A 15,634-nucleotide genomic window follows, 5' to 3' on the forward strand; every position below is an offset into this window, starting at 1 on the left:
TGTCTGTGTCTGTGTCTGTGTTTGTTAACCTCAGCACCAGGAGAAGCGGGGGGACATCGTGGCGTCATTGAATGCCCTGGTTGAAGGTGTGAAGGCTGCCAGGACACTGAGCCAGCCTGGGTGTGCCTCCGCTCTGCTGGAGAGGCTGGAGCACAGCGTCAACAACTACCTGCGCATACTCACACACATAGAGCACACGGTAACAAGGGAACAAAGGCACCGTTGCACACCACACCACACACACACACACACACGTGCACACACACACACACACACACACACACACGCACACGCACACAAATAATGTCGTCATAGTCACAGAGGAACAATGGATAAAACTGTATAATTGCCTCTGTCTGTCTCACTCACACTCTCACACACACACACACACACACAAATAATATGGTCATAGTCACAGAGGAGCAATGGATAAAGCTAAGTATCACTGCGTCTCTCTGTCTCACACACACAGACACACACACACACACACACACACACACACACACAAATAATGTGGTCATAGTCACAAAGGAGCAATGGATAAAGCTATGTATCATTGCGTCTCTTTGTCTCACACACACACACACTCACACAGACACACACACACAAAATCAAACCCACAGTCAGATCACACCAAGTACAGCCTTGTTAATGTACTGTACTGGGAGTAATCCGTTGCAGTATATGTAAGATACAGGAGCATCCTGCTTTCCCGTAATTCCTCTCCAGTTCCTCTGTTATATCATTGTTGGCTGTGTGACCCCCCTGGTCTTCCTTCCCCAGGATGAGTAGCAGATAGGGAGCATACTTACCCAATGACAGAGCTGTCATCATGGGGTACTCGGGCCATATGCCATGGAAGGGAAACGCTCGTAGCTAATGGCGCCAAATAAGAGGAAACAGTCATAATCAGCAATGGAAAGAAAAGTGCCATTTTATATTTTCCCTCTCTCTCCCCCCCCCTCTCTCTCCCTCTCCCTCCCCCCCCCTCTCTCTCTCTCCCTCCCTCTTTGGGCCAGCAGGGTTCAACGGAGAGCGTGGGTCTGTCCTGTTCCCCTCAGAGCAGCCACAGCCTGACTACAGTACTGTGGACCTTCGGCAGGCTGCTCACGGGCAAACTGGAGTGGCTGATAGCTGACCTCACACACCGGTGCCATCACCTTTGACATATGAGGCTGGAACAGACTCAACTATCTTCTTCTTCTATCAACCACTGTTTGAGGGATGCGTACAATGCCGAGGAGATAATTACGTACTTCCATCCTATAGTGTAGATTCATTTATTTTTTTTAATGCCAGAATTTGAACTTCGTCACGTAACCTTTTCTCTGAACTCCCTGCCCTTCCTACCTACACTGGGTAGCATATTTCTGGTTGGTATCCACCACATTGCTTAGGTTTTTTGGCTTTTAGCAGACGCCTTTATCCAATGCAATTTGCAACAAATACATTTGACTAAGTAAGTGAATCATCTATCCATCAGTCATAGCAGGAAAAAGCAATCTATGCTCTGGATCGATGGCCTGGAGCGATTGGCAGTCGTTGCACTAGAAGAAGGAAGATTTTTTTTTACACAGGGGAAAGGGGAAGGGGGGGGTAGTAGAACTCTCAGGAGGGACAGTTTAGGTGGAGCCTGAAGAGATGGGTCTTCAGTCTATGACTGTTTACACAGTTTTTTTATTTTATACTAGTGAAGATGATGGATCTTCCCTGGTGTATGGAGATGTACCCAGAGAGGACAATGGAGAGGAGGAGGAGAGGAGGAAGGAGGAGAAGCACCCTTGAGGAATCAAGGAAAATACTTGTGAGATTCAGCCACGGTGAAAGACACTTGTAGTTTGCTGCCAAGTGGAGATACAGCGCCCTCTGCTGGACATCATGTGGAACCTAGAATTATGACGCTATAGATTACCGGATTAGGAATTCAGCATGGACTAGACTAGAGAATGAGAGATATGGGACTTGCTTTAATCTTCCTACAGAAAAACAAGCACAGCGGACAAGGAATGTACACATGAAAGACATTTGACATACACTATTCCATTATTCATGACATTAAGGACACTATGGCTTAATATATGGCACCTTTAAACAGAAAGCACTTGGAATCATGTTTTTTTTGGGGGGGAATGAACAATTGACTGTCCTGTTCCACCCTCAGTATGCACCAATCGTAATGCTGCAAGGAGTTGCATTTAGGCACAGATCCAGGACCGGCACACCCATCCCAGAGACCGACACCTCACCTTTTAAGAAGGGAATCGTGAGACACCGACCGCAGATCATCATTCATGTGTGTGTACTCATCTCTTTGAGCTCTTTGAGAGATGGGGCATTTATAGGTAACCTAGAACTCTGATTGGCTGACCGTGTCCTGAATGACCAATAGGCCCGTTCCCAATAGCCCTCCTCATCAGGAGTGTGTCGCAGCGCCTGGCCTGATAGCCGGGCTGGTTTCATTCCCAGCCAACTCTTCTGACATCTGACACATACCAGACAGAGATGTGGCGGGAGAGTTGGCCGCAGGACAAACTGGGCTTTTGCCAAAGGGGGCTTCACAGGGACGAACGAGGCCGGGATGTTTCTAAGCAGAATTCTTCATTGTTTAGACACTGTTGATTTTCATGTTGATTTAAAGAGGTCTCCCTAGTTTTGTGTCATATCTGGACTTTGCACCTTGTGTCTTATAGACCTACTGATTGTGAAGACTTTAAGCATTGCTTTGTTGAAGTGGATGTATAGTGGTGGGCAGTATGTATATACAGTTGAAGTTGGAGGTTTACATACACCGGCGTAGCCAAATACATTTGAACTCAGTTTTGAGTTTTGACATTTAATCCTAGTAAACATTCCCTGTCTTAGGTCAGTTAGGATCACTACTTTATTTTAAGAATGTGAAATGTTGGAATAATGGGAGAGAGAATGATTTATTTCAGCTTTTATTTCTTTCATCACATTCCCAGTGGGTTAGAAGTTTAAGTGCACTTAGTTAGTATTTGGTAGCATTGCTTTTAAATTGTTTAACGTACCAATTCCTCCTGACAGAACTGGTGTAACTGAGTCAGGTCTGTAGGCCTCCTTGCTCGTACACGCCTTTTCAGTTCATTTTCAGGAATTTTCCATGCACAGTCAACGTATGTATGAAAACTTCTGACCCATTGGAACTGTGATATAATGAATTATTAAGTCTGTAATCAATTGTTGGAAACATTACTTGTGCCATGCACAAAGTAGATGTCCTAACCGACACACTATAGTTTGTTAGCATGAAGTCTATGGAGTGGTTAAAAAATGTGTTTTAATGACTTCAACCTAAGTGGATGTAAACTTCGGACTTCAGCTGTTGAGGGTGTGTTTTTGGTCGCACCAAATATCTCTTTGTTTACATTGAATATGCTTTAACTTCTCAACATGAGGTAAAACATCTCTCACTTTTATATATATATTTTTTTCATTTAAAATCATATTTATCAGATATAGCCCCAAATATGCATCCTAAAGTTTGTATGAAATCATAAAATCTATCTTTCACAAATAATGCACCTCTTCACTTCATTAATAGTGATATTTGATCTTAAACCAAGTAGATTGTTTTTTTGTTCAGATTGGTTGTTTGTTCAAAAGAGTGACAGTACATCATGTAACAGGCAGTCAGCCAGACGACAGTACTATGGACCTTCAGCAGACTGATCACCAGCACGTTGGAGTGGCTCTTAGCTGGCCTCACCCACAGGTGCCTTTACCTCCGGGGAGGCTGGTGGAGGTAGAAATTGGAGGACAGGCTCAATACATGTGTTTGATACCAATGAGGAATGCCGTGTTGGGGAAGCTACTCAGAAGAAATGGAGTTAGCCAAATTACCAATTACTTTACAATTGATGAAGTTAAACTACACCAACGCTACCTTAGAGGGATATAGGTTGTCAAACTAAAGCTACTGTGAAAAAGTAGTTAAATACATCAAAACTACTTTGAAAGAATCCAAAATTAAAATACAAGACTGCAATAACAGATCACTCTGGAGTCGAATGTTAACAGGATGTGTAATTTATATACAGAAAGAAGCAAATAGTTGAAACACGTAGTAGAATATGTTTCTAAAATAATAACAAACCTTATCTGACACTGAAATGCTGCTCACATGCACATCAAACACGCATATTTGATACCAATCCTTATCCCATTCCAGGCATTACAATGAACTTGTCCTCCATCTACCTCCACTGTTTCATCATTGACAGACTAAGGGACTCAGATGAACAAAATCTGATTAACTCCGTTTTCAGAGCTTTACAATGGCCTCTCATTCACCCATTCACACACACATTCACACACCAATGGTGGCAAGCTACCATGCGAGGTGCCGGCCCACTCATTGGGAGCAATTTGGGGTTCAGTCAGTGTCTTGCCCAAGGACACCTCGACATGTGGCAAGCTGGGGTTCGCTGACCTTGCGATCATTAGACGGCGGCTCTACCTCCAGTGCCACAGCCGCACAGCCTCTTCAATCAACTGCTATTAGACGGATGCCTTACAAGCCCAGCAGTAATCATATAGCCTACTGGGGTTCTTAAACAAGACCATTAGATATCGTGAGGCTAGAAGTCACCTTCAACACCCATCCCTGTCTCTGAACACTGAAACCCCCACTGGCATGGAGTCATAGAGATGGATAGAGTAAGCACCTACCTACTTAACTTTCCCATTCATTGCATTTGTGACAGCAGGACAGATGCCATTTAGTCAACTAGGGTGGGACTTCCTATGAGCTGGGAAGGCGTCAGCCAATTGAAGCAACACACTTGGAATCATATTTTTTGGGGGGATGACTGTGCCAATTGACTGTCCTCCTCCACCAGCAGTACACACCAAGGGTAATGCTACTGGCAGGTGTTAGGCACTTTGACACAGTTCCAGGATCAGCTTACCACTCCCAAATCACTCCAGGAGGAAATGTCTTACCATTGTCAGTGCCAATGTGACACAGGTAATGACAGACAGCAGCCTTGTGTTAGGACTAGGCTGTGAAGTAATAGTTGCGACCTGCCACCTAGGAGAGTATTGGCACACAGTCACAAGTAGGAAACAGTGATGTTGTTCTGAAAAAATAAAATAAGCCTGGATTTTCCTTTAGCGATGTTGATGGAATACCCCCCAGCACTGTGGAGGTGTGTTTTTGAGTGTATCAAATAACTTTACATTATTATTTTCTGTGAATATGAGAAAAATTGTTTGTCCCCAATATTGGTCATTGTTTTTCATAAAACTGTTTTATATCTGATCCAGTAATGCATGATGTATGTATGTTGGGATGAATGATGATGAAATATGTTTCACAAACAATGCACATCGTCATTGTTAAAAAACAAAACAAAAAAAACAAAGACATATCATAATCATATGTTTTAATGAGAACATCTCTAAATTCATTTTAATTAATAAATCATGTTTTGATTCGATTATTGATAAATCAATAAATACAAATCGTGAGCTTAGAATGATAAGGTTCTATCTCCGTTTAGGGCAGTTCAGAGATATTGAGCGTCAAAGTGTTTACATTCCATTATGTTTTGTGAGATGGAACCTTTGTGTTTTATGAATTACTAACTCAAAAATGTCAACATTTTAAAAATAACACCACACGGGCATTAATAAACACCTAATGGCTCAGATTATGTAAAAAAAAAAAAAAATTTGACCAAAATGGAGATAGAACCTTATAATTCTAACGTCACGAAGTGTCAAGGACACTTAAACCAATGAGCTGTCAGTTAGACAGTTTTGAGGTCCACAGGTGAATACGGAATTCTCACTAATTGGGTGAACGGAAGAAAGGTTACAAATACTCATTCAGAAAAAGATGACACGAGATTAAAGGTGATCGGCGGGTGAAGGTGTCGCAGGTCGTTGCCTTAGGTCCAGGCAAACGTGTTCTCATCCCAAATGTATCTGGGCATTGCATAAGTCATGGCTGAAAAGGCACCGCTGTTACATTACCGATTATCCCTCCCCAACACCGAGTGTGAGAATGTCTCCGGGACCACCGGGGTCACGGTGGACAGACCCGCCCCGAAGCTGTCGACTTTCTTCGGCGTGGTGATCCCCACATTACTGTCCATGTTCAGCGTGGTTGTCTTCCTGCGAATAGGTGAGTGAATTTTCTTTGATCTCTTTCATGTTTTGCCGCAGTTATGATTAAACACAAACACTTCTATGATGTATTTTATGCATTAACTAGCTATTGTCTCATTGAAAGTTTTATCTATTTACTTCTTATATTTTTTTAAATTCATTGTCATTTTTATTTTCTTAATATGCTCCTCTATTTTTAATAATATGTAAAGCCCTTTGAATTGCCCCTGTTGTATGAAATGTGCTATACAAAATAAACTTGCCTTGCCTTTGCTCAATTGTAGCTTACAGACCATCACCATAGTGTGTGTGATCTTGTTTTTGTATGCACAACCTTTAACATTAAACTGCATCTGACAGTTCTGTTGGTTTCCTAGGATGTATACACTCTCCTCTTTGTCTGAATATTCTACAACGTCACTGTAACATGGTGTTTTCTCCTATCTGTAGGGTTTGTAGTGGGTCAGGCTGGCTTGTATGAGTCCATCGCCATGTTCCTGGTAGCCTATCTCATCATAATCATGACAGTCCTGTCTGTCTGCGCCATTTCCACCAACGGGGCTCTGGATGCGGGCGGTGCTTACTGTATCCTTCAACTCAGTAATGTCTCTCAAATGCTTTGTGGGGGTTCTCAAGGCAACACTAATTGAGCTGATTTCTATCCACTAATAACAATGCAAATCCTCAGCCGTGGTAACCAGACATGATCAGTCGAGCCCTGGGCCCGGAGTTCGGGGGCAGCATCGGGATCATGTTCTTCTTTGCCAACGTGTGTGGCAGCGCCCTCTATATCCTGGGCCTGGTAGAAGCCATCATGGACACCTTCGGCGTACCAGAAGGTAGTGTCGTGTGCATCCCTGGGGTTGAAATTAAGAGTTAGCCCTTGGATGGATATCCTAATGCACTAGGATTGTGGTGGCCTGAGCCGGTGACAAATATGCCTCAATTAGAGAGAGTGTGTGTGTGTGTGTGTGTGTGTGTGTGTGTGTGCGCGCTAAATGAGCCTGGCGGACATCCTGAAGGAGTCACACCCTCACCATTTGTCAATGTCTGATGTTCACACGGATCGTTAATGAGACGTAGAGAGAGAGAGAGAGAGAGAGAGTCATCACCTTCAGCTATTGGCCCTGAGCGTAAACTCCTCGCAAGCCTTTTTATTTATCTTCACTTGAGGTCATGGTGAAATAACATTTTGGGTATTCTTAACGGTACCTAGCATCCGAAATGACCGATTGTCTGTCACACAGGGATGAGCAAAAGCATAATGTCAATCATTATCATCATCGTTCACCAGTTAACCCTCTCCCCCTCCCCTTCTCATGTGTCCCCAGCACAACCTTAATTATGCCCCTATACTTTATTTTATTTATTTTTTGTTTCTTTTTATTATTACTACTCGATCTTAAGCGTCTGAGTGTCTAGAAAAGCGCTAAATAAGTCTAATGTATTATTATTATTTACCATGAAATGTCTCTTGGAGTCAGCTTTAACGTCATGTTAACTTGTGTTAGTCGGTTGGTCATGTGACCACTTGTGTTGAGTTCGTTTGATCACGTCCATGACTGTTAAAAATATTCATTGGGAATAAATGTATGTGCTATGTTTGAGCCGCTATTCCAAAGCGCTTTACAACGGCCTCTCATTCACCCATTCACACACCAATGGCGGCAAGCTACCATGCAAGGCGCCGGCCCGCTTATTGGGAGCAATTTGGGGGTTCAGCGTCTTACCCAAGGACACCTCAACATGTGGCCAGCTGGGGTTCGAACCGCCGATCTGCCGTCCTTGTGATCATTAGACGCCGGCTCTCCCTCTGTTTTATTTTCACATTGTCCTCTCCTCTCCAGACAGTGCAGTAGGTGTGGCGGTCCCCCACCAACTCCTGCCTGTCGGATACTGGTGGAACCTTCTATACGGCACCGGCCTGCTTCTCATCTGCCTCCTGGTTTGCCTGGTGGGCTCACACACACACACGCACACACACACACGCACACACACACGCACACACACGCACACGCACACACACACACACACACAGAGCTTTTTTATTCTACATGAAATGATTTGGGGTTATTATTATGATGGGAACAGGTTTACTGTGTATGAAATACGGTATTAAAGTTGAATGCTACACCTTTAAAACAACAAACTAGACCTAGACTAGACCTCAGTGTCACACACTCACGCACTCACACCCACCACCACCACCCTCAAATCTAAACGGCATGACCAGCTGACTTGTTTGTGGTCGTTCCAGGTGGGCGCCCACATCTACTCCAAGGCCACCTTCATCATCTTCATCGTCGTCATCGTCGTCCTGTGCAGCATCTTCATCAGTGTGTTCGCCGTGGGGCCCCGGGTGGTGACCCTGCCCGCCTCCCCCGGGGCCAACGCCACCGGCCCCGTCACCGCCAACTTCACTGGGGTCCGCTGGGACACGCTGCAGGCCAACCTCTGGGGTGGGTGGAGGAGGAGGAGGTGTTAGAGGTCGGGGGTGGGGTTAGAGGTCGGGGTGGGGTTAGAGGTCAGGGCGGTTAGAGGTCGGAGTCGGTTGCACATTTACTATTAGACTCCTTCATGAGTCTGTGTGTAATTCTAACCCAAATCTCTCTCTCTCTCTCTCTCTCTCTCTCTCTCTCTCGGTGTGTGTGTGTGTGTGTGTGTAGCTGACTACGCAGTGGACTACACCACAGGCTCCATGATGAGCTTTGCTACTGTGTTTGCGGTCATGTTCAACGGCTGCACCGGCATCATGGCAGGCTCCAATATGTCAGGTGCGTGTGTGTGTGTAGCGCCGATCACTCATGTAGATATACAAGTAAGTAAGTAAGTAGCCTTGAGAACCGATGGTTCTCGAGCCTAATGGCCCATAGGAGCAGGAGCCTATCTCCTGTTTCCGTAACGTGAGGCAGCTTGATGTACAAGTACACCCCCTGGACATGACGCTGGTATGTCGCATTGTCGCAGGGTCTTACCCCCAACCCAACCCTTAATGCTGAGTGCCAAGCAGGGTACCATTTTTATATCTCAGGGTGGACACTCTAACCGCAAGGCCACAGAATTGGTATGTAGATACATGAACATTGTGTGTCTGTGTCTGTGTGTGTGTGTGTGTGTGTGTGTCCGTGTCCGTGTGTCCAGGCGACCTGCAGAACCCCAGCTACTCCATCCCCAGAGGGACACTCACCGCCGTGTTCTGCACCTTCATCACCTACAACCTGCTGAGCCTGCTGGTGGCCTGCTGCTGTGACCGGTCAGACACACACACACACACACACACACAGTTAGGCACCTACACACATAGCTAAGCACACGTGCACACACACACACACACACACACACACACAGTTAGGCACACGTGCACATACACACACACACACAGTTAGGCACCTGCACACACGTTTAAAGTTAGAGGGACTTATTTGTGAAAATGATGGTGATCATTATTCCCCCCCCCCCCCCCCCCCCGTGTCTCCTAGTCAACTCCTCCAGCGAGACTACAGTTTCCTGGGGGACATCAACATGTGGCGCCCCCTGGTGACTGTAGGCGTGTACTCCTCTACTCTCTCTGCTGCCATGAGCAGCCTCATAGGGGGGTCCCGCATCCTCTACGCCCTGGCCAGGGACAACCTGTTTGGTAAGACCCTCTTAACGTAGTTGTTCGTACTGTACTTTGTTTGAAAAATGTAAAGTGTAAATGTAAAATGTAAAGTGATTCATATGCAACTAGTCATAGTCAATTTATTTAAACGCACACCAAACTACACCGGTTTAGGGCGCCCTGGGCGCGGACTCTAAAAACAGAGAGAAAACATGATGGAATACGGTAACACAGACGGGTAAGGACAACAAAATAAACAAACAAAATAACATGGAGGACGTCCAACATTCATAATCGCACACATTTAAAGACAGACATTCATACTGTAACACATCAGGAACCACTCAGTAGCCTAGTTCACAGCAGTAGTGCGTTTTAAGTCTTGAAAGTCTCTAGATCGGGAGCGGTCTTGATGTTCAATGGGAGGGAACTACTGTGTCTTGGAAGAACCTTGTCGGAAACATAAATGTTAGATGATGGAAAAATTGTGAAATGAGTCATGAAAAAACATTTGTGTGGCTGGGATATAATTGTTGGCTCCAGGGACGCCATCTGTGGTGTCTGCAGCTATATTTGTATCGGGGAGAAATAAAACTGTTCTAAATCACAAATAGATTGTGAGTGATTATTTCTGCCTTCGTATTATGGCTGTTTATAGGCCGCTGAACGCATTTTGTTCTTATTTCTGGCCACTGATGTAAAACCGAACGCTCAACTACGCAACAGATGGCGTGGAATTATGTACGCTACCCAGCCACGTGGATTCGAACGCGATCGAGTCCAATTGACGTCAATACGTTTCTGTGCCCTGAAGCAGGGGAGGTAGAAATCGGAGGATGGGCTCACGTGTTTGACGCCGAGGATGGGCTCACGTGAGTTTGATGGGCTCACGTGTTTGACGCTCACGTGTTTGACGCCGTTCCTCCTTCCAACGAGCTCATCCTCCGATTTCTACTTCCACCAGCCTCTCCTGGTCTGAAGCGTGTACACACGGTTTGGGGGTCCGGCCTGTAGAAGTCAGGTGTTGAAGTGACCTGGTGTGTATTTATTGTCGTCGCCCCCTACAGGCGGGGTCCTGGCGCTGGCCCAGAGGACGTCGCAGAGCGGAAACCCCTGGGCCTCGGTGCTCATCTCCTGGGCCCTGGTGCAGGTAGAGTCTGGACGGGAGGGTCTGGGTGGTAGAGGGGGTGGGAGGCAGTGTCTGGGTGAGAGGGGGTGGGAGGGTCTGGGTGGGAGAGGGGGTGGGTGGGAGAGGGGGTGGCAGGGTCTGGGTGGGAGAGGGGGTCGTGTGTGTGTGTGTGTGTGAAGGCTTTCACTCCAACCCAGTGCGAGCACGTTGTGATGCGTCCCTCCAGGTGGTGCTGTTCTCGGGGAAGCTCAACACCATCGCCAGCATCGTCACCATCTTCTTCCTGCTGGTCTACGCCGCCGTGGACCTGGCCTGCCTGGCTCTGGAGTGGGCCTCCGCTCCCAACTTCAGGTAGACACCAGATTAGATTAGATTCAACTTTATTGTCATTGCAGAGTGTTATGTTTGTTTCTTTATGGTATAACAAACCAGGCGTAGGTCGAAGCCTTCTTTTTAATTAATGATATGCCAACTTGCCGTTGGGCTACAACAGTAAACATTCAAGTATATGCGACAACTGTGCATGCTTAACTCTCCTGGTGCATCCTGGGAGTCCTAATGTTGTTAATACATAACACCACACAGAGTACAAGTACCAGACAACGAAATGTAGTTTAGCATCTAACCAGAAATAGTGGTATAAAACATGATATAGAAACATGACAATGATGGGTAATAGGTACAGATAGTATGGCAAGTACGGTTAGTTTCGAGGTACAGTTAAGTTACTTAGTACTAGTGTAGAGTACAGGAGGGCGTTGTGTGGAGAACTGCTCTGGTTCTGAACAAATGGGTCAGTATGTTTAACTCACTAACTGCCAAAGAACTCTGGTACAGTACACTCACCACCACCTAGAGTGCCAAGTGTTTTATGAGGTGTTCACCGAGCACCAATACTCGGATTGGCTACAACGTGAACCGTCGTCATTGACGCCCTTTTGGTGAATTATGTCACCCTTGGTTGGCACTCTAGTCTAGAGTGTTGACGATTTGGGGCGACTTTATTCAACCTCCGCACGAAATGAGTTCATAGTTGGAAAGTGTGTTAGGGTGCGCTTGATTTGTCTTGGGAGTTTGTGCCTGACTTGAATTGTTCCAAAAGTGGCTAAACTAAATCAAAGCACAGCTCAAATAGTAGTGTTCATAACCCAGGTATAATAATGTCCCGTCCTAGATTTCGGGGACCCCATTTGACCCAAGGTGGGACGACTGCCCTTCTAAAGAAGCCACAAACCTAAACTTACACCGTCAGTAATAACTCCACTCCAATACAGTACATCAACATCTGCTTGTTTATAAAGCTCTCACTGGCACAGCACCAGAATATCTGGAAGACCTTTTGCAAGCATATCAGCCCAATACAGCTCTCAGGTCTTCTGACGCTGGTTTTCTCTGTGTACCACATGTACAAAAGAAGAGATTTGGTGTGGCTTCATTCTCATTTTATGCAGCCAAATTGTGGAATGCACTGCCAGTTTACATTAGGGATGCAACCTCAGCAAATATGTTCAAGTCAAGACTAAAAACCCATCTTTTTAATATTGCCTTTAAATGATTAAATAATTAAATGATGACTATATAATGATTGGAGCACTTTGAGCTGCAACGTTTGAAGGAAAAGCGCTATACAAATAAAAAGCTGTTATTATTATTATCTTCTCCTCATCCTCCTCTTCTTCCTGGGCGGCCAGGCCTTCGTTCCGCTTCTTCACGTGGCACACCTGTGCCCTGGGCATCGTGGGCTGCCTGGTGATGATGTTCCTCATCAACGCCGTCTACGCCTTCGCCAGCATCGCCTTCATGCTGCTGCTGCTGCTGCTCATCCACTACCGCTGCCCCACCAGCGACTGGGGCTACATCAGCCAGGCCCTCATCTTCCACCAGGTGCACACACACACACACACACACACACACACACACCCACTACCGCTGCCCCACCAGCGACTGGGGCTACATCAGCCAGGCCCTCATCTTCCACCAGGTACACACACACACACACACACACACACACATCCACTACCGCTGCCCCACCAGCGACTGGGGCTACATCAGCCAGGCCCTCATCTTCCACCAGGTACACACACACACACACACACACACACGAATGCAAGCATTAAACTGACACATACCCATGTAGCCACACCCACACACACACACAATATGACGTGTGTGTGTGTGTTCCCCCCTCCTCTCAGGTGCGCAAGTACCTGCTGATGCTGGACGGGCGTAAGGACCACGTGAAGTTCTGGCGCCCCCAGGTGCTGCTGATGGTGTCTAACCCCCGCTGCAGCGTTGGCCTCATCTGCTTCATCAACGACCTGAAGAAGAGCGGCCTCTACGTCCTGGGACACGTGCAGCTGGGGAAACTGGGTGGGTAGGGTGTGTGTGTGTGCGCCTGTGTGTGCCTGTGTGTGTCTGTGCGCCTGTGTGTGTGCGCCTGTGTGTGTGCGCGCCTATGTGTGTGTGTGCGCCTGTGTGTGCCTGTGTGTTTACGCACACAGGTGTATCAACGCACACATTTGTATCAATGCACCTGACTTATTTTGGCTGGTTGTGATTGGTCTCCCTCCCCCAGACGCGTTGCCCTCGAACCCCCTGGAGTGTCGCTACGACTCGTGGCTCTCCCTGGTGGACCACCTGAACATCAAGGCCTTCGTCAACCTGACCCTGGCCGACTCGGTCCGACACGGGGTCCAGCACCTCCTCCTCATCTCCGGCCTCGGTACCGCTCTCACTTACTTTTTACACCCTTTTTTTAAAGGCCCAATCTGTAATTCAGACAACAACAAATCGCTTTGTTTACAGCCAACAGTGTAAAACGACGGTGCTTAAACTTTGGGTTCTGAGGGGACTAAGAGTCGAACTAAGCTCATGAGGCATTTCTACATTATGTTCTTTAAGACAGTGGTTCTCAACCCTCTCCTCGGGGACCCCCAGCCACTCCACAAATTTGATCTGTTCCACCGCCAGCACACCTGATTCAACTAATGTAACAGATCAAGTATGTGGAGAGGCTGGGGGTCCCCGAGGAGAGGTTTGAGAACCACTGCTTTAAGAAGTAATGCCTACCAATCGTCTTCTACTTTCTAAACCGGATTCCTACTTTCCCCTCTTTGTAAAGGAAAGTATGAGACGGCCTTGTTATCACTGTTTAATATTGTGCTGACCGAGCGTTCAGTATGACTACATGATGAGGTACAGGAGTACAAGGCATTCTGCCGTATAGCATATTTTGCTATGCTATGCATATTCTTTGACAGTTATTTAAATTGACTGACCCTTATGTGCTCTCTTTTACTCTACTCTCCCGCTCTCTCTCGCTCTCTCGCTCTCTCGCTCTCTGTCTCTCTCTCTCTCCCCCTCCTCTCTTTTTTTTCTTCTTCTACCTCCAGGTGGAATGAGGCCAAACACCCTCATCCTGGGTTTCTATGACGACTGCACCCCCCAGGACCAACTGGAGGGCAGCGCCCACGTGTCGGGCAGCAGCCTGGACGCCCCGAGACCCTCCGCCAAGGACCCCGGCGGCGCCCAGACGCGCCCTTCCTTCCACTTCCCCGCCCTGCGCTGCGCCGGCGACAACAACGACACCAAAGACCTGCAGCCCGAGGAGTACGTGGCGGTGATCGCCGACGCCGTCAAGATGCTCAAGAACGTGACGGTGGCCCGCAACTTCAGCGGCTTCGACCGCGGCGAGACCCTGCGGCGGCGGGGGGGCGGGGTCAGGGGGCTGGGCCGCGGCCGGAGGACGGGCCCCTTCGTGGACGTGTGGCCCCTCAACATCTTGCGTCCGGACTCCTGCGGCTACGTGGACACCTGCTCCCTCTTCCTCCTCCAGCTGGCCTGGGTCCTGCGGGAGTCCCGCGCCTGGCGCCGCGCTCGCCTCCGCCTCTTCCTGTGCGTGGAGGCCGGGGGGCGGAGCCTGGTGGCGGAGGAGGAGGTGAAGCTGCGGCGCATGCTGAAGGAGCTGCGCATCTCGGCGCAGGTGCACGCCGTGCCCTGGGACCAGGTGGTGGCGCTCCACTGGCAGAGGCGCGGGGAGAGGGACAGAGGAGGAGGAGGAGGAGGGAACGAGGGAGGAGGCGCCGTGGTGGAGGAGGAGAAGGAGAAGGAAGAGGAGAAGTACGAGAACGAGGAGAAGGAGAAAGAGGAGGAGGAAGGGAAGAAAGAAGAGGAGGAGGAGGTCCCCGTTCCGAGGTTCCCCAGCAACGCCGCTCAGCTGACGGACGAGTACCTCCGCGCCGTGAACGCTCTGATTGGTCAGCACGGAGACCCGCCCCCCGCCGTGCGCTTCCTGTATTTGCCCCGCCCCCCCGCCGACACCAGGCGTTACCGCGCCTACCTGCACCAGATAGACCTGCTGAGCCGCGACCTGGGGCCCACGCTGCTCATCCACGGGGTCACCCCGGTCATCACCACTGACCTTTGACCTTTCACCTCTGACCCCGCTGTCATCACACACACACACACTCTCTCCTCTCAACTTGGTCGTGTTTCAACTGAATGAACCTGTGTTGTGTGGAACTGTACTGCCAAGAAAATAATTAAAATATTTACTTTGAATAACTCTTCTCTAATTCCATCGGCCTTTATTTTTGCTGTGCAGAGAACTCATGTTTCTTATAGGTTGTGACGTTAGAGTTATAAGGTTCGATCTCCATTTGTCAAATTTTTTTTTTTTTACATAATCTGATCCATTAGGTGTTTATTAATGCCTGTGTGGTGTTATTTAAAAAATGCCCCCGTTTTATGAATGAACCACACATTCATTGATA

At 47.7% G+C, this 15,634-nt stretch overlaps 2 protein-coding genes across 3 annotated transcripts in view; both read left to right on the plus strand.

Moving 5' to 3' along the window:
* The window catches only part of thpo (thrombopoietin), a 4,228-nt gene extending 2,527 nt beyond the window's left edge, over positions 1-1,701 (plus strand). For both annotated transcript variants that reach the window (XM_080546228.1, XM_080546229.1), the window contains exons 4-5: positions 35-199; positions 1,023-1,701. In XM_080546228.1, the coding sequence (XP_080402354.1) occupies positions 35-199; positions 1,023-1,166 (309 nt within the window). In that variant the 3' untranslated portion in view covers positions 1,167-1,701. The remainder of the gene's footprint in view (positions 1-34; positions 200-1,022) is intronic.
* A 4,266-nt stretch (positions 1,702-5,967) lies between these two features.
* LOC308172178 (solute carrier family 12 member 9-like) lies at positions 5,968-15,288 on the plus strand (the record flags this gene model as incomplete). Its single annotated transcript, XM_080547088.1, has 14 exons — positions 5,968-6,148; positions 6,583-6,717; positions 6,834-6,971; positions 7,980-8,086; positions 8,390-8,591; positions 8,799-8,906; positions 9,274-9,385; positions 9,612-9,769; positions 10,801-10,883; positions 11,089-11,213; positions 12,554-12,746; positions 13,058-13,232; positions 13,438-13,584; positions 14,255-15,288. The coding sequence occupies 14 exons, from the start codon at positions 5,968-5,970 to the stop codon at positions 15,286-15,288; spliced, it is 2,898 nt and encodes a 965-aa protein (XP_080403214.1).
* Between the last annotated feature and the right edge of the window lie 346 nt (positions 15,289-15,634).

Source organism: Nansenia antarctica (assembly GCF_963989245.1).
Source record: "Nansenia antarctica genome assembly, chromosome: 16".
Classification (NCBI taxonomy): domain Eukaryota; kingdom Metazoa; phylum Chordata; class Actinopteri; order Argentiniformes; family Microstomatidae; genus Nansenia; species Nansenia antarctica.